The sequence below is a fragment of the Coregonus clupeaformis genome, chromosome 24, assembly GCF_020615455.1.
Source record: "Coregonus clupeaformis isolate EN_2021a chromosome 24, ASM2061545v1, whole genome shotgun sequence".
NCBI classification, from domain to species: Eukaryota; Metazoa; Chordata; class Actinopteri; order Salmoniformes; family Salmonidae; genus Coregonus; species Coregonus clupeaformis.
In genome coordinates, this window is record NC_059215.1 from 36,408,386 (window position 1) to 36,435,769 (window position 27,384).

Genomic DNA, 27,384 nt, shown 5'->3' on the forward strand with positions numbered 1-27,384 from the left:
AGGAGATGTTGCATAAGACGTCTAGCTAGAAGAGTAGTAATGTCAGCATGTTGCCCATAGAACTGTTTAGAGGGGCCTCCTGTGGTGCCACTCCGAATAATGCAATAAAAGCAGAAGGTTCTATTGGTCTCTCCAGTATCTTAGAAAACGAATTACAGCATGTCTTAGACATATGAAGAATGTATTTTCTGAAGCATACTCTGCCAAGTTTTGTCTGAAAGTTGTTCACCTAAATCCTCTTCCCATTGGTTCTTAAGAGAGTTCAGAGAATCCAGATTGTGCGAGTTTAATAACGTATAGATCAAGCTTATGCCCCCTTTGATGTAAGGGTTCACTTTAAAAATAGAATCTAGAAGGGAGGTAGGTGTGACGAGTACTGAGGTTACGACGAGGCAGGACGCAGACGCAGGAATCAACAATGTAAAGGTTTACTTAACACTGAGCAAGAGAACAACAAAGAGTGAGTACACGACAAGACACTAACAATCACACACAACACAACACTGAACAGTCCAGGGCTATATAGGGGAGGTGATGAGATGATGAGGTGCAGGTGCGCTGGAGGGGATTAGGGTGCGTTGGGTTTCCATTCCGGTGTTGTCGAGGTGGTGCGCTCAGACCGGTGGCTCAGTAGAACTGCGAATCAGAGCGCCGGAGGGGAGCAACGGGAGGACACATGAAAGTACACCCCCGGACGCGCGCCGGCCAGGAGGACGACCCCCGAGGACGAGGAGCGGGCCGCTCAGGGCGGCAACGGTGGAAGTCCCGAATTAGGTTGGGGTTCAGAACGTCCCCAGCCGGAACCTAGCTCCTCTCCTCAGGACCATACCCCTCCCAGTCCACCAGGTAACGGAGCCATCCCCCACGGAACCTGGAGTCCAGCAGGTCCCTCACCGCAAACGCCGGACTTCCGTCAATGTCCAGGGGCGGAGGGGGGCATACCCCGGGGGACGGCATCCGCCAGAGGACCAGGAACCACCGGCCTGCGGAGAGACACATGAAAAGTGGGTGAGAAGCAGTAGTGAGGGGGAAGGAGCAGCAGGTACGATACCCCATTTATCCGTCCTCCGGAAGTCCATAATGACGGAAGACGTGTTGGAACAGGACCTCAGAGACCTGGAGAGCAGAAGGAAGACCAGTTAGTGGCAAAAAACGGCATGATTTGGAGAACCGATCTACGACCACCAGGACTGTGCTGAAGCCGTCAGAACGTGGGAGGTCGGTGACAAAGTCTATGGACAGGTGTGACCAAGGTCGCTGAGGCACTGGGAGAGGAACTAGTTTGCCTGCCAGGGCGTTCCGAGGTGTCTTCGTTTGGGCACATACGGAACAGGAGTTGATATAGCAGGAGACATCAGTAGCCAAGGTGGGCCACCAGTATTTTTGTGAGAGAGAATGTAGGGTGCGCGTCATACCGGAGTGTCCTGCCATAAGGGTGGTGTGCGCCCTTCACCAACAGGCTGTGTTCCCGGAGGTGGAGTAGGACCGCTCTGACGTCCCTGACATGCTCCTCGAACGTAGCCGAGTAGATAAAGGATATCGTCGATGTACACCACCACCTGTCTACTCAGCATGTCTCGGAACACATCATTGACGAAGGACTGGAACACGGAAGGTACGTTGGCGCAGTATTCATAGTGGCCTGAGGTAGTGCTGAATGCCGTCTTCCATTCGTCTCCTTCCCGGATTTGGATCAGATTGTAGGCACACCTCAGGTCCAACTTGGTAAAGTACCGGGCCCCTCGCAGCTGCTCGATGGCCGACGGAGTAAATGCGACTCTTCGGGGGGTGTTGTCCCTCCAGCAGGTCAATGGCACAGTCCCAGGGCCTGTGAGGAGGGAGACACTTAGCCTTGGAGGCAGAGAAGACATTGGAGAAATCTGTGTACTCACGTGGAATGTTGGGCTGGAGGGCGCACTCCGGACTCTCCACTGACGTGGAACAACAAACCACCAGCAGGCAGGTCCTCCGGCATGAGGGGGACCAGGCTGTGATCCTCTTGGTGATCCAATTGATGGTGGGGTTGTGTAGTCTGAGCCAGTGCAATCCCAAGACGATCAGGTGAAGGGGTGACGTGACGATGTGGAAGGACAGCTCCTCGTGGTGCTCCAGTAGTGTGGGAATGGTGATGGTGATGGGGAGAGTGACGTGCATAATGGTGCCTGATCCAAGTGGTTTATTGTCCAGCGAGGTGACGTGTAGCGGAGAAGGCAGTGGCACGGTGGGCAACCCCCATTCAGAGACCAGCTCCCTATCTATAAGGTTCCCCGCTGATCCGGAATCTATCATTGCCATGGAAAGCGAAGAGAAGGAAGAACCATTCACCGTTAGGGGAACTAAAAACAATGGTTTGGTGACAGGTGATGACGGAACACTCACGGAGCGGCGACAGGAGTCATACCGCCTAGATAGGGAGCCACCAGGAGATCTGTGGTCCGTGGTGGTGTAGGCGGTGCTGCCCACCTCCATGGGTGAGGACTCGGAGGCAGGGCGGCTTCCATAGCTCAGATGGGGTGAGTGTCGAAGCTCCGGGAGGTGTTGGGAACGCCGTCGGTCTCTCAACATGTCATCACGACGAATGGATGTAGCGATGAGGGTATCAAGGTCCATCTCGTCATCCTGACATGCGAGTTCCGTCGAGATGTCCTCCCTCCCGTAAGCCTCTCCTGAAGGCCGTGTGCAGAGCACGCTCATTCCAGCCGGAAGACGCCGCCACCGTGCGAAAACTCAGGGCGTACTCGAATGCGGCCTCCTCTCCCTGTTGTAGCCAGAGGAGACGCTCACCCCGTCCTTTCCCTCCGTGGGATTATCGATCACCGCCCTGAACCGAGCGAGGAAGGTAGAGAAGGGAAGCGCCGCGGCCTCACCTCCTTCACAGACTGCTGTGGCCCAATCCAGCGCCTTTCCCTTCAGTAGCGAAATCACCAACGCTATCCTGGCTTGGTCCGATGGAGATGTCCCACGCTGACGCGCCAGATACAGTGAAACCTGTAGCAGCAAGCCTCTACATTTCGTTGTTTTCCCGTCATAGCGCTCCGGCAGGGCGAGGGGTCCCTCAGACGTGGGTGATAGCATGGGAGGAGGTGGACTGGGTGCACTCGCTGCTCCCTGAGGTGGAACCGGAGCGATGGTCAGTTTATGCAGCGTTTGGAGCACTTCCTGCATGGCAGCGTTCAGCTGGGCAATCTGCTGCTGGTGCTGGTCGAGGCGCTGGGAAACTCCAGGAGGATTACCTGCTGCATCCATCTTCATGATTTGTGTGTGATTCTGTGACGAGTACTGAGGATATGAAGAGGCAGGACGCAGACACGGGAATGAACAATGTAAAGGTGATGATGGAGAGAATGTACGGTTCTTTAATAATGGGGTAGAAGTTGAAAATTCACTGAGACCAAACGATCGCCAGATTTTTTGAGAATGTTTCACAATATGGTTTTTAGTGTATTTGGAAACAGGCTCAGCTAATGCAAGTTTTGAGCAGAGTAAGGCAGCTAAGGAGGTGGGGCCACAGGATGAGATCTCCAAGGTCAACCATTTCGGGCCTGTAACATCAGCGATTTCTGTCATCCAATATAGAATGATTCTTATATTAGCTGCCCAGTAATAATATTGAAAGTTTGGAAGTGCTAGACCACCCTGGGGACGAGATCTCTGCAATACGCTCCCACGTATCCGAGGGTTTTTCATTGTTCCAGATAATAGCAGATATCAGTTTATCTATGGAGATAAAAAAAGAAGATTTTGTCAGAAAGATAGGAATATATTGAAATAAGTATAAAAACGTAGGTAATACATTCATTTTAACAGTGTTAATTCTTCCGCCCAAAGAAAGAGTAAGTAAATCCCAGCGTTCAAGATCCTGTTTCAGGCAGAGTATCAAGGGAGGGAAATTGGCTTTATAGAGATCTTTGAAATTGTGTGTGACCCAAATATTTCAATTTCTGTGTACTCACTCTGAAGGGCACATGACTAAAATAAGTTTGCATGGCAGAAGGATTAATAGGCATCAATTCATATTTTTGTAGATTAACCTTATACCCGGATATTTTACCAAATGTCTTTAATAGATCCTGGATCTCTGGAAGACCAGTTAAAGGATCAGACATATATAATAGCATGTCATCCGCATAGAGTGAAACTTTATGCTCTAAGCCCCCTCTTCGAATAACTTTGATAGTGGTGTTATTACGTATTGCTATGGCTAAAGGCTCAATTGCGATGGAATACAGCTGAGGGAATAGAGGACAACCCTGTCTTGTCCCACGTTGAAGTTGGAAATAGGATGAAAGGTTATTATTTGTGCGCACTGCAGCCATAGGGGAGGAGTAAATTACTTTGATCCAGGACATAAAATTGGGACCGAATCCAAATTGTTTGAGAGTATAAAATAGATAATCCCACTCCACCCAATCAAATGCCTTCTCAGCATCAAGTGATAACAATATCTCTGGAGTGTCAGATGAAGAGGGGTTATAAAGTATATTATAAAGACGTCTGATGTTGAAAAAAGAATGACGATTTTTTATGAAACCAGTTTCATCTGTAGAGATAATGGAGGGAAGGACTGACTCAAAACGGCAGGCAATCATCTTAGAAAGTATCTTTACATTGCAATTCAGTAAAGAAATTGGCCACACTCAATAGTTTTCTTTTCCTTTTTCAGAATAAGTGAAATACATGCTTGTCTCATTGTTGAGGGTAAAGAGTTTGAGGAGAATGATGCCTCAAATACGGAAAGCAAGAGAGGAGAGAGTTGATCTGAGAATTTTTTAAAGAATTTGCTCGGAAATCCGTCGGGTCCAGGGGATTTATCACACTGCATACAGTAGATTTAATTGCCAACACAATCTCTTACATTTACATTTTAGTCATTTAGCAGACACTCTTATCCAGAGCGACTTACAGTTAGTGAATACATATTTTTATAAACAATTTTATTTTTTATGATGCATTTTGATTGAACACCAGAGAATTTGCTGTGAATATCATATTCTATTGTGTTCCCAAGTTAGCTAATGAAAAAGGATTTTGGACCTAATTTTGGGGCCTCAACATTAAGCCTACAATCAGATATGAAAGACCATGCAAACATGCATTCAACATCAAATATAACATTTCAAATGTTATCCCACCCATACTCTACAATTAGTAACAAGGTCACGGGAGGCAACCTATAGCCATTGAATGCATTGTCTCATATGCATTGTCTCAATACCCTTCAGGTGTCCATAGCAATGCATTGTGTAAGGTTATTGTGGGTTCCACGTGACATGACCGTAAGGATTAGCATTAATGATAATCTATACTGTAACAGCATCTCAGGATGGAAATATTCCATTAATTGAGCACCCCAAGCCACTTCAGATGAGCTGAGTAACTATTTGGCTGTCTGTAATATCCATACCAAATATTCATAATTCTGAGATCATTCCCACGCCAGAGGATATTCAAAGTGAAAGAAAAAACCTAATACTGTAGTAATACTGTAGTAATACTGTGTGTATGTGTGAGTGGTCTTGTTCTTCTATCCTCGAGGGGACCTGAAATCCCCAGAAGTCCCCAGAAGGAAAGTAAAACAAGGAAAATTCTCCCTCGTGGGGATGTTAGGGTTAGGTTTAAGGGTTAAGATTAGGGTTAAGGTTAGGGAAAATAGGATTTTGAATGGAAATCAATTTTAGGTCCCCACGAGGATAGAAAAACAAGTGTGTGTGTGAGAGGGGAGTGTCCATATGATGATGAATAAAAGCATTCTAACTTTTCTATATACAGTATAAGCCTTATATAAGGCCACAAACATGTAAGTCTTAGTCGGAGGGAGCTCAGTATACCATAAACCAATTGGATGAGAAGTCAACATAGAGACTTCACTGTGGTTTAACAAACTGGACTTGTATCCCAGCCTCCCATCTATCCATAGTAGTAGATACTATTGATTTAATATGAGGAGATCAGTGAGCTTTGATCACTGTATAAGCACACTGCAAGAGTATCACGGGTCCTGTATGAGAACAGAGAGATAGAGATGGAGAGAGATGAGAGAGAGATAGGGAGAAAGAGAGAGAAGGGCCCTTTCCTGTGTGGCGCTAGGTGACCTGGAAGTAAAGAGTGACAGAAGGCAACCCCGCCCACTGAGTCTGCAGGGCAACATAGGGCTGCCCGTCTCCCACCTCCTGTGGGAGCTCAGCCAACCTCTCTCAGCAGTCCTACTGTACACACCAGCATTAAATACGTTGGGAACACATTTGAAGGTCTGCTTATTAAGAGGTCAGTAAAATCAATAATAATAACAACAACAAATCTACATGACTTCAGGTTAAATCTAAACTAGTCTGTGCTTGTGAAGACACTTTTCAGTTTCTGGCAGCAAAGAATTCTTAAAGCATGAAAAAAAACAGCATAGACCATCATAGGCTGGTCCAGCATAGGTGCTGGTGTTGCTGGTGAGCAGCCTTCACTGTGTTTACATGGTCCCTTCACTGTGTTTACATGGTCCCTTCACTGTGTTTACATGGTCCCTTCACTGTGTTTACATGGTCCCTTCACTGTGTTTACATGGTCCCTTCACTGTGTTTTCATGGTCCCTTTGCTGTGTTTTTGCTGGTGACCAGCATAAGCTGATCGACAGCAAAACCAGCATCAAGTAACATCATGCTGGCTTAAATCCTATTGGAATCCAGCCAGACTGGGGATATCCAACCATTGGAACTTTACTTCACCAAAATATGCATTCAGAATGACTGCCAGGGTTAGAAAGGAAAAGAATTGCGACAAAAAGGATATTGAAACAAACAATTCTAAAAATCAACTGCAATAGAGCATGCTGGGAAATATGATAATGATGGGCGTGGTCAGACCAGCTTGACCAGCTCGTGTCTGACCATACCTATGTAAGAATGCTGTTCATTACATTTACATTTTAGTCATTTAGCAGACGCTCTTATCCAGACGCTCTTATCCTTACAGTTAGTGAGTGCATACATTTTCATACTGCCCCCCATGGGAATCTAACCCACAACCCTGGCGTTGCAAATGCCATCCTCTACCAACTGAGCTACACATTGACTATAGCTCAGCATTCAACACCATAGTACCCTCCAAGCTCATCATTAAGCTCGAGGCCCTGGGTCTGAACCCCGCCCTTTGCAACTGGGTCCTGGACTTCCTGACGGGCCGCCCCCAGGTGGTGAAGGTAGGAAACAACATCTCCACTTCGCTGATTCTCAACACTGGGGCCCCACAAGGGTGCGTGCTCAGCCCCCTCCTGTACTCTCTGTTCACCCATGACTGTGTGGCCAAGCATGCCTCCAACTCAATCATCAAGTTTGCAGACGACACAACAGTAGTAGGCTTGATTACCAACAATGACGAGACCGCCTACAGGGAGGAGGTGAGGGCTCTGGGAGTGTGGTGCCAGGAAAATATCCTCTCACTCAACATCAACAAAACAAAGGAGATGATCGTGGACTTCAGGAAACAGCAGAGGGTGCACCCCCCTATCCACATCGATGGGACCGCAGTGGAGAAGGTGGAAAGCTTAAAGTTCCTTGGCGTACACATCACCGACAAACTGAAATGGTCCACCCACGCAGACAGTGTGGTGAAGAAGGCGCAACAGAGCCTCTTCAACCTCAGAAGGCTGAAGAAATTTGGCTTATCACCTAAAACCCTCACAAACTTTTACAGATGCACAATTGAGAGCATCCTGTCGGGCTGTATCACCGCCTGGTACGGCAACTGCACCGCCCACAATCGCAGGGCTCTCCAGAGGGTGGTGCGGTCTGCCGAACGCATTACCGGGGGCAAGACAAGACACTCCAAGACACATACAGCACCCGATGTCACAGGAAGGCCATAAAGATCATCAAGGACATCAACCACCTGAGCCACTGCCTGTTCACCCCGCTATCATCCAGAAGGTGAGGTCAGTACAGGTGCATCAAAGCTAGGACCGAGAGAATGAAAAACAGCTTCTATCTCAAGGCCATCAGACTGTTAAATAGCCATCACTAGCACATTAGAGGCTGCTGCTGCCTATTGAAATCACTGGCCACTTTAAGAAATGGAACACTAGTCACTTTAATAATGTTTACATATCTGGCACTACTCATCTCATATGTATATACTGTATTCTATTCTATAATATTCTACTGTATCTTAGTCCATGACGCTCTGTCATTGTTTGTCCATTTATGTATATATTCTTAAATCCCATTCCTTACTTTTATTGTGTGTATTGGGTATATGTTGTGAAATTGTTAGAGCTACAAGCACAAGCATAAGCATTTCGCTACACCCACTATAACAACAAATACCAGCATGGACCAGCTTGAAATGCTGTTTTCTTTTCTTCAGCAGGGTGCATGGGATTGGTTCATTCAACTCACTCTTTTTCAGTGGCAGCATCCAGTATTTCTAGGTTTGTGTTCCTCCTCTAGCTCTCAAAGAGTAGAACAGTATCCCCTTGTTATTTATCTTCTAGTTTATTTTTCTCCAACAGCAATTTGCCTCTAAGAGTATGCCTATGAGTAGACTTGGCCTGTTGGCCACAGTATACAGTATACCAGAGTTGTAACATTCATGAGCATATTTGTTTTTACATTAACCTTGTGGATATTAGCTAGATAGGCTGCATTTCTGTGCTATGCATCCTTTGGCCCTGCCATCAGTGAACACCTTAGTGATCGTGACTCTCCCCACTATGCACAGCGGGTGGAACATATAAAACAGACCGGCAGCCAGCGTTGATGAAACTGGATTGCTCTCTCTTTTCTCTCTCTTCTCCTCAGGATCGTTTATTCCCTCCATCCCTCTCTCTAATGGGTTTCCTCCCGCCATTGTGGATAATTCGTCTTCCAAATAGCCTTGTCAGTCTCCACCTTTGGTAAGAGCGCGAAGCAGCCGCAAACCCCCTAAGGCTGGGTTGGGATGTTGAGAACACATCAGGGGGCGTACGAAGGAGGAGGAGGAAATGTCCTGAGATTCAGAGATTCACTCCGCAAAGAAGTGCCAGTATGCGTCTTATTTGTATTGTTGGGAGTGATGAACAAGGATGTGGGAGAGTGAGGATGGGCAGTGAGATATACTCACAAGATGCAATTGATTAGACTTGAAGAAGTTAATAGAAGTTGTGTACTCAATGCGTTTCAGCACATTGAAAGTTGCTCATTATTACTTTAAAAGGCATTGTCTCAGTAAATACAGCTATTTTTTAAATTCAATAATCAAAAGGATACTAGTTTGCAGTCCACTATCTGGGGGCGGCAGGTAGCTTAGTGGTTAAGAGCGTTGTGCCAGTAACCGAAAGGTCGCTGGTTCTAATCCCCGAGCCGACTAGGTGAAAAATCTGTCGTTGTGCCCTTGAGCAAGGCACTTAACCCTAATTGCTCCTGTAAGTCGCTCTGGATAAGAGCGTCTGCTAAATGACTAAAATGTAAATGTAATGGTTAAGGAGTTGCAGGCCTGGTAGTGTGTATAGCCTACATGGTATATTATAAGTGTTATTGAACAGGCCCAATACTTTACCCCCCATCTGAGATATCATCTGTCTACAACCCCCCTCCTCTCCTCATATTCCCTTTTCCTCCTCTATCCTTCACTAGGGATAAAAATAAAATTATATTTTCAATGGGAAAATTCAAAGCACACATATTGTGCTGATGTGCAGAGTCCAATGACACTGTCTTGCTGTGTAACCTTACGCCTGTTTAAATAGTAGGAAATAATATCTTAAACAGCCGTATAGATACTATTCCAAAATGGTAAAACTATATTACATGTATTGTACATGAAGTCTTTTGATGGCTTAAAGCAGTGGTTTAACAACCTTGGTTCACGTTTGTTTTACATTTCCTTGATTCAGATGGTTTCTCCTATTTCTCCTGCATCTTTATGATAGGAAATCTAATACCAGGGACTTCATCTTCTGAATGTAGAGTTGCCTCGGGATCCCCATTTGGAGATAGATTTTTGAATAGCTGTTGATCTATATTCATTTAGCTAGGGATGTTGGTTGGTCCCGGAGGCAAAAATCAACGTGCCAGAGGTCTGTTGTCTTGCATGGACACACACACACACACACACATATGCACACACATGCACGCACGCACACACACACAAGCATGCACACACCCTCTCCTATTAACACATCAGGCAACTGGAGAATCCCTGCATCTATCGAGAGAGAGAGAGAGAGAGAGAGAGAGAGAGAGAGAGAGAGAGAGAGAGAGAGAGAGAGAGAGAGAGAGAGAGAGTGAAACAGTGGAGAGAGAGAGAGGAGGGAGATAGATACAGCGAGAGAAGGTGGAGAGACAGATTAAGGGTCGTTCCACCTCAAAAAGCACAAGAAAGAGGATGTCGACACCCACCATCTCAGATTGTTCTGAAATCGTTTCTGTAGTTAGAAACAAATAAGATTAGCATTCCTGAAACATTATCTTGTTGAAATATAATTTGATCTCTGAGAAATTAAGCTAATAGATTGCACCCAAATTGGGCATTTTCATTTATAGGATTTATATACTCTTCAATTAATATAGTACCTTATATCCAATTTGGACCATAATTAATTGCTTTTATGGACAGCTGGCTTGACTTGTGAGGATGACCACACAATTTATTTTCATCATGAGCAAAAGCTATTGGCTTTCTACCCAAAGTGGCAAAGAAAATGTTGTGATCCATTTAATTAACACGAGACCAGCAAAATTGATAAAAGGGTGTGGCAGTAGCAGGAACAGTGGTACCTAGTGGACAAAACCTGGTACTTTCAAACGAATTTATGAAAAATAATGCAAGCGACTTCAATGGCAAATTTCTCTGAATAGGGAAAAAAAACAATCAGATTCACAGGTATTACATTACATGGGATGAAGAAGCAATACTCCAAGCCACAGCTCCATACTACTTGTCAGACATAGAGAACTGATACTGTATACTTGTTGTTGGGGTGGGATTGGCGTGGGGTTTGGGGGGTCCGTGGGTGGCTTTTGACCATTTTATTGGATTCCTCATGTCTTCCTCAATGTTAGGATGAAGTTCGGTCCAAATCAGATGTTGGGTACTGTAATTATTGGATATTATATGAATCCTATCAATTAAAAGGGCAGTTTGGTTACAATCAATTAGCTTAATTAGCTCAAATAAAAATGCAACAAAATAATGTTGCAGGAATGCTAATCTTATCTGTTTCTAACTACAGAAACGATTTCTGAACAATCTGAGATGGTGGGTGTCATGGCTTGCTGAAATGACAGAGAGCGAGTGAGTGAGAGAGGGAAGGAGGAGTTGAGTCATAGCCCCCGAGCCGAGGACTGATTTCTCTGTGAACGACAGAATGCAGAAAATATGTTTAGTGGATGCCCTCTCAGCCAAGGCAAGCCCGGGCCTATGACATCAGTGAGCAAAGGACAGACAGAAACCTCTGGCTACCATGTACAGTATTTATTTACTTTTAATGTATTTATCGATGCATATACAGACCCATAATTTCACACACAGACTGATCGTCAATAGCCTTCTTAAATAAAAATCTTTGAAGGTAAAATAAAGATACATATGTATCTCCTTTCTCTTACATACACATATAGACACTTTGGTGTGCAGCAATGAAACTTACATTAAAACGTCAAGAAGAGTATGATTAATTTTTTCAAGTCATACATTTTTTCAAGTCAGACCCCATCTATTTTAGTTTTAGTTTAGTAATAAGATAGGGAAGTTTTCCTTCTAAGTGCTGTGGGTTGGATGATGCTACGGTATTCCGGGTTGTGGTGTCATTGTTGGCGCTCCTTGTCTGCCAGTCTCTTTGCCTTATTCTGGAGGTATCGCATTTTGCCCTCCTCAAAACGCCTCTGCTCCTCATCTCCTTCAAGCTGTGGAAAGAGAAAGGCGGCCATTTTTAGTACGGTTTCACCCAGATCAACATACACACACTGTGTCTTTGAGTCACATCCACACTCACTTCTGTTAAGTCTTTTACACCCCTGTCAACACTATTGTTGCGTGGGACTACTTTCTTCAGCAACGCTGCATCATGGGAAGACCTGGTCGCGGCCTGCACAGTGTTCATGAAGCTGCATAACAACCTCATGGCAACCTCACGACTAACACAACAATGTTACAGCGGTGTCACTGTCAAAACATCCTTACATGGTACTGTCTCATCCCTAGCATGTTGCTCCCATCCACTCACAGTGTACAGTGACACTATCAATATGTGTTTGTGTGTGTGACCTATTTCCCTGCATTCCCTGTCTGCTGTGAACATACACAGCAACAATACCCAAATACTCTCACTTCACTCTGGCTGGTGTACAAGGCAAGCCAGGGTGACACATTGATGGATGGATGCACCCATCACACATGCCTCAGTTGTACTGAAGCATATTTCCCCAAACTTTTCTAGCATGAGTTCCACTGGAAAATTGTGTGGCTCTGATGTTATGCTCACTACTTATTGGAGCGATTTGAGTATCATTTCTACGTGATACTGAAGCAATTTCAGTTTGAGTAACACTTTACAGTCTGCAGGAATAATGCTTTCTAACTTATTACAATCATGTATGAGCCAGTATAATATCTTATAATATGTTGTCTCTCCATATATCAAAATGTTCTTGTCAATATCAAGTTCACTGGTTGTGTAATGAGTGAGTAATGTTGAATGCAATTTGTGCCAAGTGGGTTGCTATGAGAGATACTATGAAGTTCATTCAGGTGTTACAAAACGTTAATGTCAGGGGTTATAAATAGTTATAATAATAATAATAAATAATAATATTTAATTTGTAGTGTGCATTTCCCACACTCAATGCGCAAGTTATGAATGCTTATATGCTGTGCACTTCTTTCAAATACTATTACCTAACTGTTCATGTCACGACACATAGAATCTCACACTGCAAGCTCTCAATACAAATCAATTAACAGCCTGAAACAACCGGTTGCAACCATGGCTGTTGGCACACACACATGCATGCACGAACGCGTGCACCCACCCACCCACCCACACACACACACACACACACCTACTTTTTATGTCCCCTATACTAACTGTCATATCCAATAGACAAGACATGGTCTGGTCCATAGAATGATTACTGACTCAGCTCCCAGGTACCTATCAAATTTCAATGTAAGAGTCTATCTGGTAAGAACACCTTTTTATATACCGGTGCTGTTGAGTGGAACAAACTACCACAGCAACTCAAAGACATGCCGACCATAACTTCATTTAAAAAGAATGTCAAAAGCTGGCTAATGATCGAGCAATATAAAACAATTGTTGATGTCTGAATGTAATGCTCTAGGCTATGGCAATGTCTTCCTGTCCTTTGTTTTGTTATATTTTATATGTGTAACCAAAGTATGCCTAGTAGGCTAGATCTCCTGTGTAGCCTAGGACTAGTATGTTTATGTTTGTTCATTTTTGAACCATTTATTTAAGAGGACCACAATGGAAATACGTTTTCAAACTTTTTGGTGTCATCCTCGATGATTGTAAACACATTGTCCACATGTGTAGTTGTATTTTGTTTTAAATTGTCAAATAAATCTATCTATCTATGAGAATATACAAAAAATATGTAGATCAGGGGTTCTCAACCCTTTCCTTTCTGATGCCCACTGAGATCCGATAATATTATTACTATACATACAATAATATTCTTTAACAAATCTGGGTGGTCCTTAAATCAGGGATAATATTGGTATTCTTAAAAAAACACTATGGGCCGATTGCAACCATTGGTGGCCATCGTATTTTCTCCAGGTGATCTCTCGTTAAACCATATGTGCTCAAATCCCCCGCACAGCTGATCTCAATTGAAACCATTACTGACCACTGTACTACCGCTCTCAAAGCTTTTGTCGGTGTTAACTTCTACTCCTGTTTTCCTCAAAATCTTTCAAGGATTATCGCCCTCCACAGGATATTATTATCTCCGGTATAAATTAAACCTACTCATTGAGCAGACTAAGCACAGATTTAACCATTTGACAATCATTCTGTGCAACTGAAATCAAATATTTCCTAGTTTACCACAGCAAATCTACTGTGGCAATTTACCCTACACATTTGATGAATGGAAAACTCATGTTGGTGTACTTACTTTTTAATTTACACAATTTACATAAGCCATAAATAACAACTGTCACGGTTTCGGCCGAGGCTGCTCCTCCTCCTTGTTCGGGCAGGTTTCGGCGGTCGTCGTCCCCGGAGTACTAGCTGCCACCGATCTATGTTTCATGTTCGTTTGGTTTTGTCTTGATGTTGTACACCTGTGTCTAGTTAGTCCTCATTAGTGTCCTATTTAGTTCTCGTTGTTTGTGTATGGTGTTGTGTGTGATTGCTCTTCTGTTTTGGTGTTCTGAGCTACGTACTTCCCTCCGTTGTTTGGAGAGGTTTTCGCACATGTTAGTGCGCCTTTTGTTTGACGCCTGTGTGCGCCTTTATTTCGCCTCCGGGCTTATTGTGCTCGTTTACTACGTGAATAATTCACTAAAGTCTTTTGGACTTAGCTTCTGCGTCCTGCGCTTGATTCCTGCACCACACCCACCTTCAGCACCCCTGACAACAACTTGTCTTAACATTTACATGTACCTACACTTCTAGATTATTTTACACGACTACTGCACACAAGCACAGCACAGCACGCACACACACACACACACACACACACTGCAAAGGTAAATCTGTATTGCAATAAAGAGGAAAAAAGTATCCTATATTAGCCAGCAGTTAGTGTAACATGGTGCATGTCTAAAGCATCTCTACAACACTGAGGCCATCTGAGAGCTAAAATAAACATTTGTCTTTGCCTCAACGGTTTTTTCTTCCAGAGGATGACATCATGTGACCTTGAAGGAACTCCTTCCTGGGTCACTGGCTGTCCTGTTGCTCTGGGCCTTGGATGAGTGTGTGTGTGTGTGTTTGTGTGTGCGTATGTGCGTGTGTGTAGGCTCGCATGTGTGTGTTTGTGTGTATGCTGTGTGTATGTTGAGGGGGGTAGAGGGCACTAAACAGTTCCTGTCTTGAACAAATTGAATTAAGCTGAAGGGGCAGAGGCTGTGTAGTCAGAGAGACTGCATGGCACACAGCCCAGCTGATTAGGTACTAACAGTTAAGGCAGGGAGGACTTAGGGAATATAACATACACAACATTTTGTCAAGGTGATGGCTCACCACACACACCTGGTCCTGTGTGGCTCAGTTGGTAAGAGCATAGCACTGGCCCCCAAAAAATGGTGGCTTCAATATCCAAAGGGATCACATACACATGCTAAGAATGTATGACCTCCCTTTTTGATAAAAACGTCTGAGAAGTGGTATATCTTATATCAAACACACACACACACAGGCTAAACACTACCTATACAGTAATCTATGTCTTCTTGTTATTTGTATTATCTTAAGGCTGTATGTATGCAGCGGAGGATAAACACTGTAATTCTCTCTCTCTCTCTCTCTCTCTCTCTCTCTCTCTCTCTCTCTCTCTCTCTCTCTCTCTCTCTCTCTCTCTCTCTCTCTCCTCTCTCTCTCTCTCTCTCTCTCTCTCTCTCTCTCTCTCTCTCTCTCTCTCTCTCTCTCTCTCTCTCTCTCTCTCTCTCTCTCTCTCTCTCTCTCTCTCTCTCTCTCTCTCTCTCTCTCTCTCTCTCTCTCTCTCTCTCTCTCTCTCAAGTCTTTAATTACACAAGTAACAAAGGGCACTGCAGTTCATAACAGTAATAATGTGGCATTTTGTCTAATGGAAGAAGCCAATTAAAATCTAGACCTGACTGTTGTTAATGAACAAGGTAGCTCATTACAGTCAGTGTGAAATGTGTCTCGCTATTGTTTTGTCATCGTTGAGAAAATGATTATGGAGAGGATGGGAAACTGAGGTGTGAGTGTGTGTGAGACAGTGAGTGTGTGTGTGTGTGTACATGTTAAACTTTGATTTGATTTTACAATGCATCATTGTCTGTCTGCGTGTGTGTGTGTGTGTGTGTGTGTGTGTGTGTGTGTGTGTGTGTGTGTGTGTGTGTGTGTGTGCATATCTATGTGAGAGTGTGTGTGTGTGTGCATGTCTATGTGAGTGTGTGTGTGTGCATGTCTATGTGAGTGTGTGTGTGTGCATGTCTATGTGAGAGTGTGTGCGTGTGTGTGCATGTCTATGTGAGAGTGTGGGTGTGTGTGCATGTCTAGTGTGTGTGTGTGTGTGTGTGTGTGTGTGTGTGTGTGTGTGCATGTCTATGTGAGTGTGTGTGTGTGTGCGCGCATATGTTTGTGCACCCATTGATATGCATTTGCATAACCACATGCGACACGCCAGTGCTCGACTAAATGTCCTTTCTGTGTCTCTGCATCGTTGGTATTCCCTCAGTGGCTTTGTCCTAATGACCAATGATAACGCTGCACCACCATCTCGTTCTACTGTTTACCCCCACACATGTAGATGTCACGATTAGAAAATTCGTCAGTCAAAACAATCCTCACGACAATCCTTTTTATAACATTGAAGCTGCAAATGCCCATATTTTTCAGATTATATTAATCTGTTTTATGAACGGTTATATTGGCCCACAATCTGGTCTGGTATACGATAGTAAAAGGAGTGGTAAACTGAAAATTGGTTCAAGCCCTGAAAGCTGATTGGCTGACAGCCATGGTATATCAGACCGTATACCATGGGTATGACAAAACATTTATTTTTACTGCTCTAATTATGTTGGTAACCAGTTTATAATAGCAATAAAGGCACCTCGGGGGTTTGTGGTATATGGCCAATATACCACGGCTAAGGGCTGTATCAAGGCACTCCGTGCGTGGCGCTGTGCCTAAGAAATGCCCTTAGCCGTGGTATATTGGCCATATACCACACCCCATCAGACCTTATTGCTTAACTATATTAATGTGTTTATAGGGCAGATAGGCCTACTGTGTTGTGGTTTGTATCTTTGTTTAAGGCAATCACTACACATCAAGGTTAAATTAAATAAAAATACAAAATCAGATCTGGGTTCAAATATTATTTGAAATAATTTCAAATACTGTGCTTGCGTGAGTTCGCCTGGCTTAATGAAGGTCTGTTACACATATATTTCACACAACATTTGGACACCTTCTCCGATTTTTTTCATAAAATACCCCGACTTTTGAAAGAGAATAGGATTCTTTACCAACGTCCCTGAATTGTACACAGTGCTCTCCTCAGCTACGAACTCCAAATACAGGACTATGTGGTCAGCCCTAATATCTCTTCTTTGTCTTGCCTTTCCTTAACTGCCCACGTAGCTGCACTCATTGAATTTCAATGGCTTTTCAAATTAGCCTCAATACACCATGTTCACTCAGTTGGAAGCGTTAGACGCGCGGTTCCATTTTACCAGCGCTGCGGGACTTCTTTCCTCTCCCTCTAACTGACCACTTTCAAATCAGTTTCCTTCCTTTCTTCATCCCCCCATCAAATCTGTCGCCTCTGAAGTTTCACTTGCAGCAAACAAAGAGAACAACAATTTATTTATGTACTAACAGAAAACAGCTACATCGCATGAAGCACAATTCAGTGGTCCACTCACCTCCCTTTTTTTGCAGGACACAGCAATATTTGTTTCAACAGTAGACTTTAAAAATGAGTTCACTACAACATATGTCGATGATATGAAATGGCTAGTCCTGTATGGGTAGCCATTACGTGCCTGCTGTTGCTAGGTTTCAAGGTATATACTACTAATATAGGCTACTGTAGTGTCAGACACAAAAAGGGGTCTTGTACTGTAAGTGGTTTGTTGCTTCCATAATGGCTCAAGTAGCCTCTGGCATTATGCCTTTGTAACTGGCCTGAGAGTGACTGGGTCCTGCATAATGGAACATTATCTTGAGGTTACTCAAGGATAGACGCTCAGAGAGAGAGTGAGAGAAAAAGAGAGAGAGAGGAGAGAGAGAGACAGATTTACAGCAAAATTGTTTTGCTGTTAAAGACCCCTGTACAAGATGGGGGGAGGTAAGTGCTTTGGATAAGAGTGTCTGCGAAATGAAGTAAATGTAAGTAATTGAGATGATGACCATGTGACCCAGGAAAAACTCTGTCTGCGTCCAGCAAACTCGTCATTAACTATTAGCCAATTGAAAACACCCAATCTTGGGCGAGTGCTTAAAGAAAAAGTAATTGGATCTGGCAAGCAGTAAAAGGTACAAGCTGTGATCCTGTGATACAAAGGGAATGTGAGCCCTGGTCAAAAGTAGTGCACTACATAGGGAATAGGGTGCCATTTCAAATGCAAGACCAGTCCCAGTACTCACATGACCTCCCAAACCCACAGAACAGTTGTCTGTAGTCTAAAAGAGGGCCTGCTAAAAATTATTTACTCTATATGCACGTAACTCTTTGGAGTTTGGGTTTCCAAAAGCAGCAAAACATACATTGAAAAGGGTGCCATTTCAGACACAGCCCCAGTACTGAGACCTACAGATCAGATGTCTGTTAGCTGTCTAAAAGGAGGGCAGGAGAAGGCTGAGATGGTAGTGATGGATGCAGTGGCATAAACTTGGCACAGAGACCCAGGGAGGAGGGAGGCCAGCTCAGAGGGTGCCAGAGAAATGCCAGAGGGCTCCGCTGTGTTGGCATGGCCTGTTATTGGAGCGGTCACAGGCATCAGTGACATGCCAAATGCCACCCTCGCCTGAACAGTGGCACTAAACAGTAAGTAACCAGTAAGAGAAAAATAATAGTCATCTGCAGGAGTGGTATGTGGTTGGATGGTGTCCTAGGTGTGTGTGTGTGTGTGTTTGGTTTTACTGTTCTTGTGGGGACCAGAAGTCCTCACAAGGATAGTAAAACAAGGAAAATTCGGACAAGTGGGGGCAATTCGCCGGTCCCAACAAGGAAAAAGGCTATTTTAGGTTTAGGGGTTAGGTTTAGGATTACAATTAGGGATTAGATGTTAGGTTTAGGTTTAGGAGATAGGGGTAGGTTTAGTGGTAGGGGTTTGGGGTTAGGTTTAGGAGTTAGGGAAAAAATGATTTTGAATGGGAATAAATGTTTTGGTCCCCACAAGGATAGTGTGTGTCTGTGTGTGTATGTATGTACAGTATGTGTGTTTATGTGAGATAAAGGGTGACATTTTGACTATTCAAATTAGCATTATTGTTGTCCATAGTGTTTAGTTTCAAATACACTGTGTGGCAAAGGCCTAAACCTAAATACAGACTTTCTACCCTCGCATGGATGTCACGCTGCACAATTAAAAGCTTTTGGAATAAATGAAACAACAGATTGGGTGAAAATCTACAGCCTCCCTGTAGGCTTTTCATTCGAAACAGAGGTGGGATTCATCCCAACAACTTTAATTCCCTATTCCCTCCCTTCTAGAATCTAATACGCTATGATACGCCATCAATCCACACATCGTCAAAATTAATCTATTTTCCATGTCGACTTGTTCTCGCTACCTTTGATCAGTGGACTTGCCGTGGTAGAAAATATTGTTGAGGTAGCACCCTGACATGTGCACAGCCATTAACCGGTTGCTGATCATGTTCAATGGGAGGCATCTAAAAATAATTGCAGGCTGCTTCATGTGGTCTAGTTTAGGTTGCCATGACAACCCTGCTTGTTTTCATGTCAAAGGGGCCAGCTGAGACTATGCCAGCTCTGTAGCGGGATGGAGGGAGGCAGGGAGGGATGAAGGGAGACAGAAAGAGGAGTAAAAACCCAGGGCTGTTAAGTCACTCTCTCCTCTTCCTCTCACCCCATCTCCCTATCTTTCTCTCCATCCATTTATCTCTCTCTCCCTCTCCATCTCTCTCTTTCTCCCTCCATCTTCCTCTTTCTCTCAATATCTCTTCACCTTTCACTTCCTCCCCGTCTTTCTCTCCATCTCAAAATTTTTCTTAATCTCTTTGCAACCTGGCCTCAGGGCAATTCTTAGGATCTGGTATGTAAATTAGTTTCCCTCCATTTAGTATGATATATTACATCACGTTAGGTTACATTATGAGTTGAATAGCGGTTGTACAATATCATCCGAATTAGAGAAAGTATAGTATCATACATATATATATATATATATATATTAATTTTTTCCCCCCCAATTTCGATCTTGTCTCATCGCTGCAACTCCCCAACGGGCTTGGAAGGCGAAGGTCAAGTCATGCGTCCTCCGAAACATGACCCGCCAAACCGCGCTTCTTAACACCCATCTGCTTAACCCGGAACCAGCCGCACCAATGTGTCAGAGGAAACACCGTTCACCTGACAACCGAGGTCAGCCTGGCCCGCCACAAGGAGTCGCTAGAGCGCGATGAGCCAAGTAAAGCCCCCCCGGCCAAACCCTCCCCTAACCCGGACGATGCTGGTCCAATTGGGCCCTGCCTATTGGACTCCCGATCACCGCCGGATGTGATACAGCCCGGGATCGAACCAGGGTCTGTAGTGACGCCTCTAGCACTGCGATGCAGTGCCTTAGATCGCTGCGCCACACGGGAGCCCAGTATCATAACATCTTACCCGGTCGTACAATATCATACGAATTGGATGAAGTAACCTATCATTTGTCTTGGAGGACGTATAGTATTATCCGTCTTTTCCTGACACCAGGCTGCTTGTTGCATCCTAACAACAAATAAGAATTAGGAGGAGAATTTACATTGCTGGTTAACTGAACAAATGACAAAGGTTAGGAGAATTTCCTTAACAGGTTAGGAGAACTAACACAAAGGTTAGGAGAATTTACATAGCAGGTTAGGTGAATTAAGTTAAGGAAAAGGGTTAGAGGAAGGGTTAGCTAAAATGTTACAGTTGTCCCCAACGTGACTCCAACACGTAACCTTTGGATTGCTAGACAGTCACGGTATATGCCCACCCACTCACCCATCCTACCAATCAACCTCCCTACTTTTGTTTCTGTCTTAAGTAACCAGACCATTATTGCATTTGTAACGTAACGTAACATATCATACTTGATGGAGGTGCAAAAATCTAATGTAAAATAGCCAACGTCTGTCCAGTGAGTCCAGATTTCTCTTTGCCCAGTATCTACTTTCCATCCCATCTGTACAGAGAAGAGAGCCTAATTAATGGGCATACCACTGCTGGCTCCTGAATCCCTCGAAACACGACGTACTTCAGGGACACACAGTCAGAGGACTTTTACTCATTTTCACTCTTTTCTTACTGTGGCCCATTGTGCTTACATCATGTTCAAGGGTACTGATGCTGAGGCTGATTCTACCCTCTCCCCGCTCCCCTCCTCTGCCTATCCACAGACACTGGCAGCCAATCCCAACTAACCCCCCCCCCCCACCCCCGCTGAGCTAAAAATGGAAATGCTAAAAATAGACGCCAGAGATTTTTCACTTGAGAGAGCAAAAAAGCACCTGGAGTCAAAAAATGTAAGGCGGTGGCCTGTCGATAGGCTATTTATAGTGTTGGAACGTGTAATCGGTCACAACATGACAAGTGCAATTACAGAATGAGACGTTGACATTTGTTCATCCAATGTTCATCTTATTTTTAGCAGTGGAGGCTGCTGAGGGGAGGACGGCTCAAAATAATGGCCGGAACGGCGCAAATGGAATGGCATCAAACACCTGGAAACCATCATGTGTTTGATGTATTTGATACCATTCCACTACTGATTCTGCTCCAGTCATTCCCACCCATTCTCCCCAATTAAGGTGACACCAACCTCCTGTGATTCTTAAAGACCATGAGTGAATGGCAATCAAAACACTGTGTTGTGATGTTTTTATGTAGAGAGTTGACTGCACTCTTTTTACTTAAATTGCACATGGTTCAGTGCCCTAAGTACACACACAGGCCAGCATTCGCACATACACACACACACACACACTCAAACACACACATCGACTGTCAGTTTATTTTGTATTTTCATGAGTTTGATTATTTTTTGTTTTCAGATTACATTGTGCCAAATCCATTATGATAGCAAAGACGTCGCAAACAAAAATAGTTATTTCAGGAGATAGCAGATCAACCCAGAAATTGCCCATATGAATTTAGTAATATATTTCATTTAAAAATAGTCATGGTGTTGATTGTAGTGATACACATTACACCTTTCCTCTTGCATGTGATGCCAGCCTCTGGGGCTCAGTGGGATCGCTATGAATAGAAATGTTCAGATCAATGGTGTACAGAGGGGTACACCCTCCCTCGTTGGAGCTCTCAGCCAAGCCATAAAAAGCCTTCACTAAGCCCCCCTCATCCCCAACAATATTATCTTCCTTGCTTGTACTGATTGACTGATATTGATTTATTACTTTTAGTTTATCATAAGAAATACACATACTGGGCCCCTGAAATCTACTAGCCTCATTTGGCTTTCTGTTTATACTGACAAATTAATTATTAAAAGCGTTTTAAAAGCAAGGGTGCACCAGAAATTACAATAATGTTCAACACCACTCTTCGGTCTCCCTGAAAACAAAGGCCTTGTGATCAGGATCTGAAATACCGTCTGAAATGGAAACCTAGCTGATTATCGGCATCTGAAATGGTAACCTAGCTGATTAATGCACAATGGACAATGCTAAAGCCACAGAGGTTTGTCTGAAATGGAAATGTGTGCTTACTGATGGGAGACTAAAGGGGGGGTCCACAGTTCTGTCTTTCTGATGTGGCTAGGAAGTGTCTAGGCTAGGGATGCAGTCTGTGTAAGCTAGATGGTGTTCCTTTCCAAAAGGGTGGAGTTTATACTGGTGGTATTATAATCCCCTTGGCATGTTAGTAAAAGCAAGACAGAGAATGACACAGAGCAGAGTGGGTAAGGATAGGTGTGTGTGTGTGTGTGTGGTGGGGGGTCACTAGATGAGGATAAGCTCTGTATTAACTACAGTGCTCTAAGAAATGCATCAAACACACCGCCACATCAATTCATTTCCACACTTTGCTTTTATCAAAACTAACTTGCAAGCCTTTCATCTTGCACAGTTTCCATTCCAGCCTATTTTCAAAGAAATAACACAGGACAAACCAATGTACTCCATCTGTCTTTTGCGTCGTTCTTGAATTGCTGTGGCATTTGGGCATGGCATTTTGGAAAAAATGTACTTCAATTTCTCTATTTTTAAAAAAATCTAAATGTATTTGGATAGATCTTCCCATTCTAAATCAACTAATATGGTAGCTTAATGACTTTAAATATTTTTTACCATTATGATAACATTGTGCCACCAGTAGGAGTAGTAACACCAATGATAATCTCATGGACAGACCACGTAACCATAAATGGTAGCGTAGATCTGTCATGATACAACAGGATGTGTGAGATAACGAGCAGGATTAGTTCCGGTGTTTTGGACAAATCACGATTTCTCAGGTGTTAGCATCTTTTGTATTTCCGAAGGGGAGGAGACATTTGGCCTATAGACCTACCCGTAACTTGCAAAGAGAGACTTGCTCTTCGTTCCGGTTCCGATCCTCATTTTGTCTCTTCTCTTAACACGTATGAACCCAGAACTTAATCGAGCATCAGACCAATTACGCAAGACTTTGGTTCTGGGTTAACCGAGATTACACCAATGACAGTTACACCAATGATACATTTTAGGTAAATTAGGATTTTCTGAAATGGAGGCCACAGACGCTCAAATCTAACCTAATTACCCCTTTAAAAATAATTTACTAAAGTCATATGATTAATAATTTTGCTCACAATGTAATTTCCCTTCATTTAAATTGAGTAACACCAAGTGACACTTTTGATTTAGACGCACCAAATTATCAATGGAATCCTCAAATGTATGACAGACTAAAAGGTGTGATTAGCTAATACTTTTCTTTAATATAGACCCCTCCCCCAATAACAGTTTGCCACTAGAGGGAATGCTAAAGATCCTTGTATATCTTTGTACTGAGTAATTTTCAAGGCTGTAACACAAATGATATTAAACTTTGCGACACATATTATATTTGTAAAAACAATAGTTATTTTAATGGCTGTCTTTGTTTTTATTGATGATCTATACAATATATTACATTATTTTGTTTACTTTCTATCATAAAAAAGTATAGATATCTCTAAATCCCCAGAACATGTCACTACAAGTCTTCTGGGTCACTACTGGGACAAGCAAAGGTTCTTACTCTAAGTACTTTAAAAACAGAATCCGCAGTAGGGGAAAACAGCGCTACAGTCTGCCCCCACGGCCGTTGTTATTATTTTTATTTTGTTGAAGAAGCAGAGGTGGGAAGCGTTGCGCATCAAGGTAGAAATTGCAGTATATATTCTGCTGTTCTATCGCACGTGCAATGATGTCCGAGGGAAGAAAAAAATTGTTCATTGTTTGCAGTAACTTCTTTGTTGTTGTAATATCGCAAACGGACGTGGCAGTTTTACCAATTAAGGATTCTAGCTTTAAACAATGCATAAACATAAAGTTTTACGTTTTACCATTGACAAACAGACCAATGTAAACAAAAACATGTATGATGTGTAAATGTTTGTCATATTAAAGTGTATTTCATGGTTGCAAAGGCGAGGGATGCAAATGCTACCACAATTCAAGAATTACCCTTTTAGCTCCTTAGATGTACTGCCACACTCTCCTGGAACCGTATTCATAAAGCGCCTCAAATAGGAGTGCTGATTTATAATCAGTTTCGCCTTTTAGATCACAATAAATAAGATTACAAGGACAGGGGGGCACCTAATCCTAGATCAGCACTCCTACTGTGGAGACGCCTTATGAATACAGGCCCTGGACTTGTTGGCTGAAAGTCTTCAGTTGGTGTGCTAAACCAAATTGGTCACTTACACAAGACATTGCATATTCAGTTTGCAGCTGTTGGCTGAAATTATCCTGACCACCCACAAACAAAATCTTAACCCATTGGAAATTCATGAATTGCATTTCAATTAACTTCCTGAACAGACTGAATTGACTCCAACCCTGCTGTTTGGTGTCTACCATAGAAATATAATTCCTATATACATTACATTATAGTCATTTAGCAGACGCTCTTATCCAGAGCGACTTACAGGAGCAATTAGGGTTAAGTGCCTTGCTTAAGGGCACATCGACAGATTTTTCACCTAGTCGGCTCGGGGATTAGAACCAGCGACCTTTCGGTTACTGGCACAACGCTCTTACCCCCTAAGCTACCTGCCGACCCATTTCTATGGTAGGCACCAAGCAATGGGGTTGGAGTCAATTCACTTTTCTAAGAATTATATTTCTATGGTGCCTACCTTCATAGGGGGGATTGGTAGAGGCTTGCCCTGCTTGTCAAGGGAGATGTAGGTGAAGAAGGCTGTGACGGCCCGGTACTTCCCCTTCTCAGCCTCTATCAGAGGATCGGCGTCCACAAACACCTCGATCTCCATAGATTTGTTACTGGCGAATGTCGTCCTCCCCGAGACAGTTACCACACAACCTGGGGACGAAGAGGGAACATTTAATCAATGGACCCTATAACATAACAGGAATACTGCAGCTTGCAATTAGCGCATATAGCACATTTTCAGCACTGTTTACGTGATATCTATATAAATAATCGCCACGTTCTTGTGGACATTGTTCAAAGGGACGTTTTGAGACATCCCGCGGCTAATGGATTTGTCAGTATTACAGCGATTTAGCCTACGCTGTGCATTACTACGAGTAAAATGTTGCCAATGGTATGACAATAATAGTCAGAGGAGTTGGCTAAAGTACGGGGTTCTGGAAGTGAATGAGACCTCTGAACCTGTGTTCTGGTTCAGTTTTGCGAGAGATTAAAGTGAAGAGTTTTTAGTTCTATGATTAGGCACAGGAATTACAAGTTGAAGGTTCCAAGATGCCAGGCAACAGTTTAGAATTTGGATGTGCAAGACCAAAAAACAATAACACTGGCTTCGTTACATGTTTATTTCAAAGTCATTCAATGACTTTTACAACACAACATCTGGTGTCTGTGCCTCTGAGTGAAAGATATCATGAAAAGAAAGAACACATCTTTTTTTCTAAGCACGGAACAACTCAGCTTTTTAATGTTCCATCCATCCAGGGAATAATTAAGATTTATTTGTTTTTCATCCTTGTTCACTTTTATCTCAGCCAACTACAAAGTGCTCACAGCAACATATCCTCCGGCACAGGATAACAATTAAGTGTGAATTTACATCTGGTTGGTTTTGCTAATGGTCTTTGTTGAGAACATAGAGACTGAATATAATCTGTGCTGTAAAAAAACGTTATTGGTTAACCACTTTATGGTGTATTAACAACAAAAATGTAGTTGTTATTGTTAAAAGTTTTTAAAATTATTATTTTTTTAAATTAAAATGTCAATGCATCTGCAACATCGCTGCATTAAAAATAACTCATCAAATGTGCAGAACCTAGGCCCATTCACAGTAAAACTGAAAATGTGGACGTGAACCTGAAAGGGCAAACAGGCAGTATATCTAGAAAGTACATCTACCGCTGGCACTGAGACCCGAGACTTTGCACAGATGTGCGTCAACCATGCCAGGAACCACACTCCTCCTCTAACGCTCTCACGTCTGCTCGCTTTGATCTTATCAACTCTGGATCTCATCACAATTTCACCTCTTTTCTTTTTCCATTACACTCGGCCAGATGAGAGAGACAGCCTTACGAGACATGCTCCCTCTCCTCCCGTAATGCCTGAACTACTGAAAATACAGTCTATACAGTCAGGGGGGCTCAACTCTGCCCCCCCTCCCCCGAGTTCTGCTGGTTTTTGCTCTGGGTCTAGTACTGGTCTAAAAGGGTAAACACACTCACCCTAGATCTTTCAAATGGTCCTGATTCTAGTCAGTACAGAAACAGTGAGACAAACACAAAAGTAGTCCAGTAATGGAAACCCTTTAACCCCTTAAGGTCGATGTCCACACGCACCCCTGCGGAAATCTAATTAGCATCATAAAAAAATCCCCATAAAACTCTGTCAGTTTAAGCTAGAGATATCTGGGTTTTTTTTGCATTGGATCTCAATCCACCGCATCTGCCTATGTAACACTTCCGCATCTGCGGTGAAAGGTGACCGAGTTAGAGCGGTGTTTGTCAGACCATGAGACGTCTCGAAAATCGGCCTTCTCACAAAATCGTCTGTAGCGTCCGAACAGTTTGGGCTACACACTAATATGACCCCTCTGTGTAAAGGTGAGACTCTCATGAACACGTACATGTTGTAGGCCTCACAAGACTCATCTGAAAGTTCCCCAGTACCAGTCTAAAAAATAAATGGCAGTATATATGGAGACTGTTTAGTGACAAAAATTAGAGGTTAAATAAATGTTTAAAAAAACCGAATACATGTTTCCTGATCTTTCTATATCTCTCAGATATAGGAAATACACTTCAGAACAAACTTCCTTTAGATTTTTTGGGGGGGACTTTCTGTTGTTCCATGTAGTGAATTTGTTATTCGATGCGTT

General features: G+C 43.3%; 1 protein-coding gene across 4 annotated transcripts in view; it reads right to left on the reverse strand.

The window, feature by feature from the left end:
• Positions 1-11,424: 11,424 nt before the first annotated feature.
• Positions 11,425-27,384, reverse strand: part of acot7 (acyl-CoA thioesterase 7) — a 58,886-nt gene continuing 42,926 nt past the window's right edge. For all 4 annotated transcript variants that reach the window (XM_041846060.2, XM_041846061.2, XM_041846059.1 and 1 more), the window contains 2 exons: positions 25,192-25,376; positions 11,425-11,870 (listed from right to left, as the gene is read on the reverse strand). In XM_041846060.2, the coding sequence (XP_041701994.1) occupies positions 11,772-11,870; positions 25,192-25,376 (284 nt within the window). In that variant the 3' untranslated portion in view covers positions 11,425-11,771. The remainder of the gene's footprint in view (positions 11,871-25,191; positions 25,377-27,384) is intronic.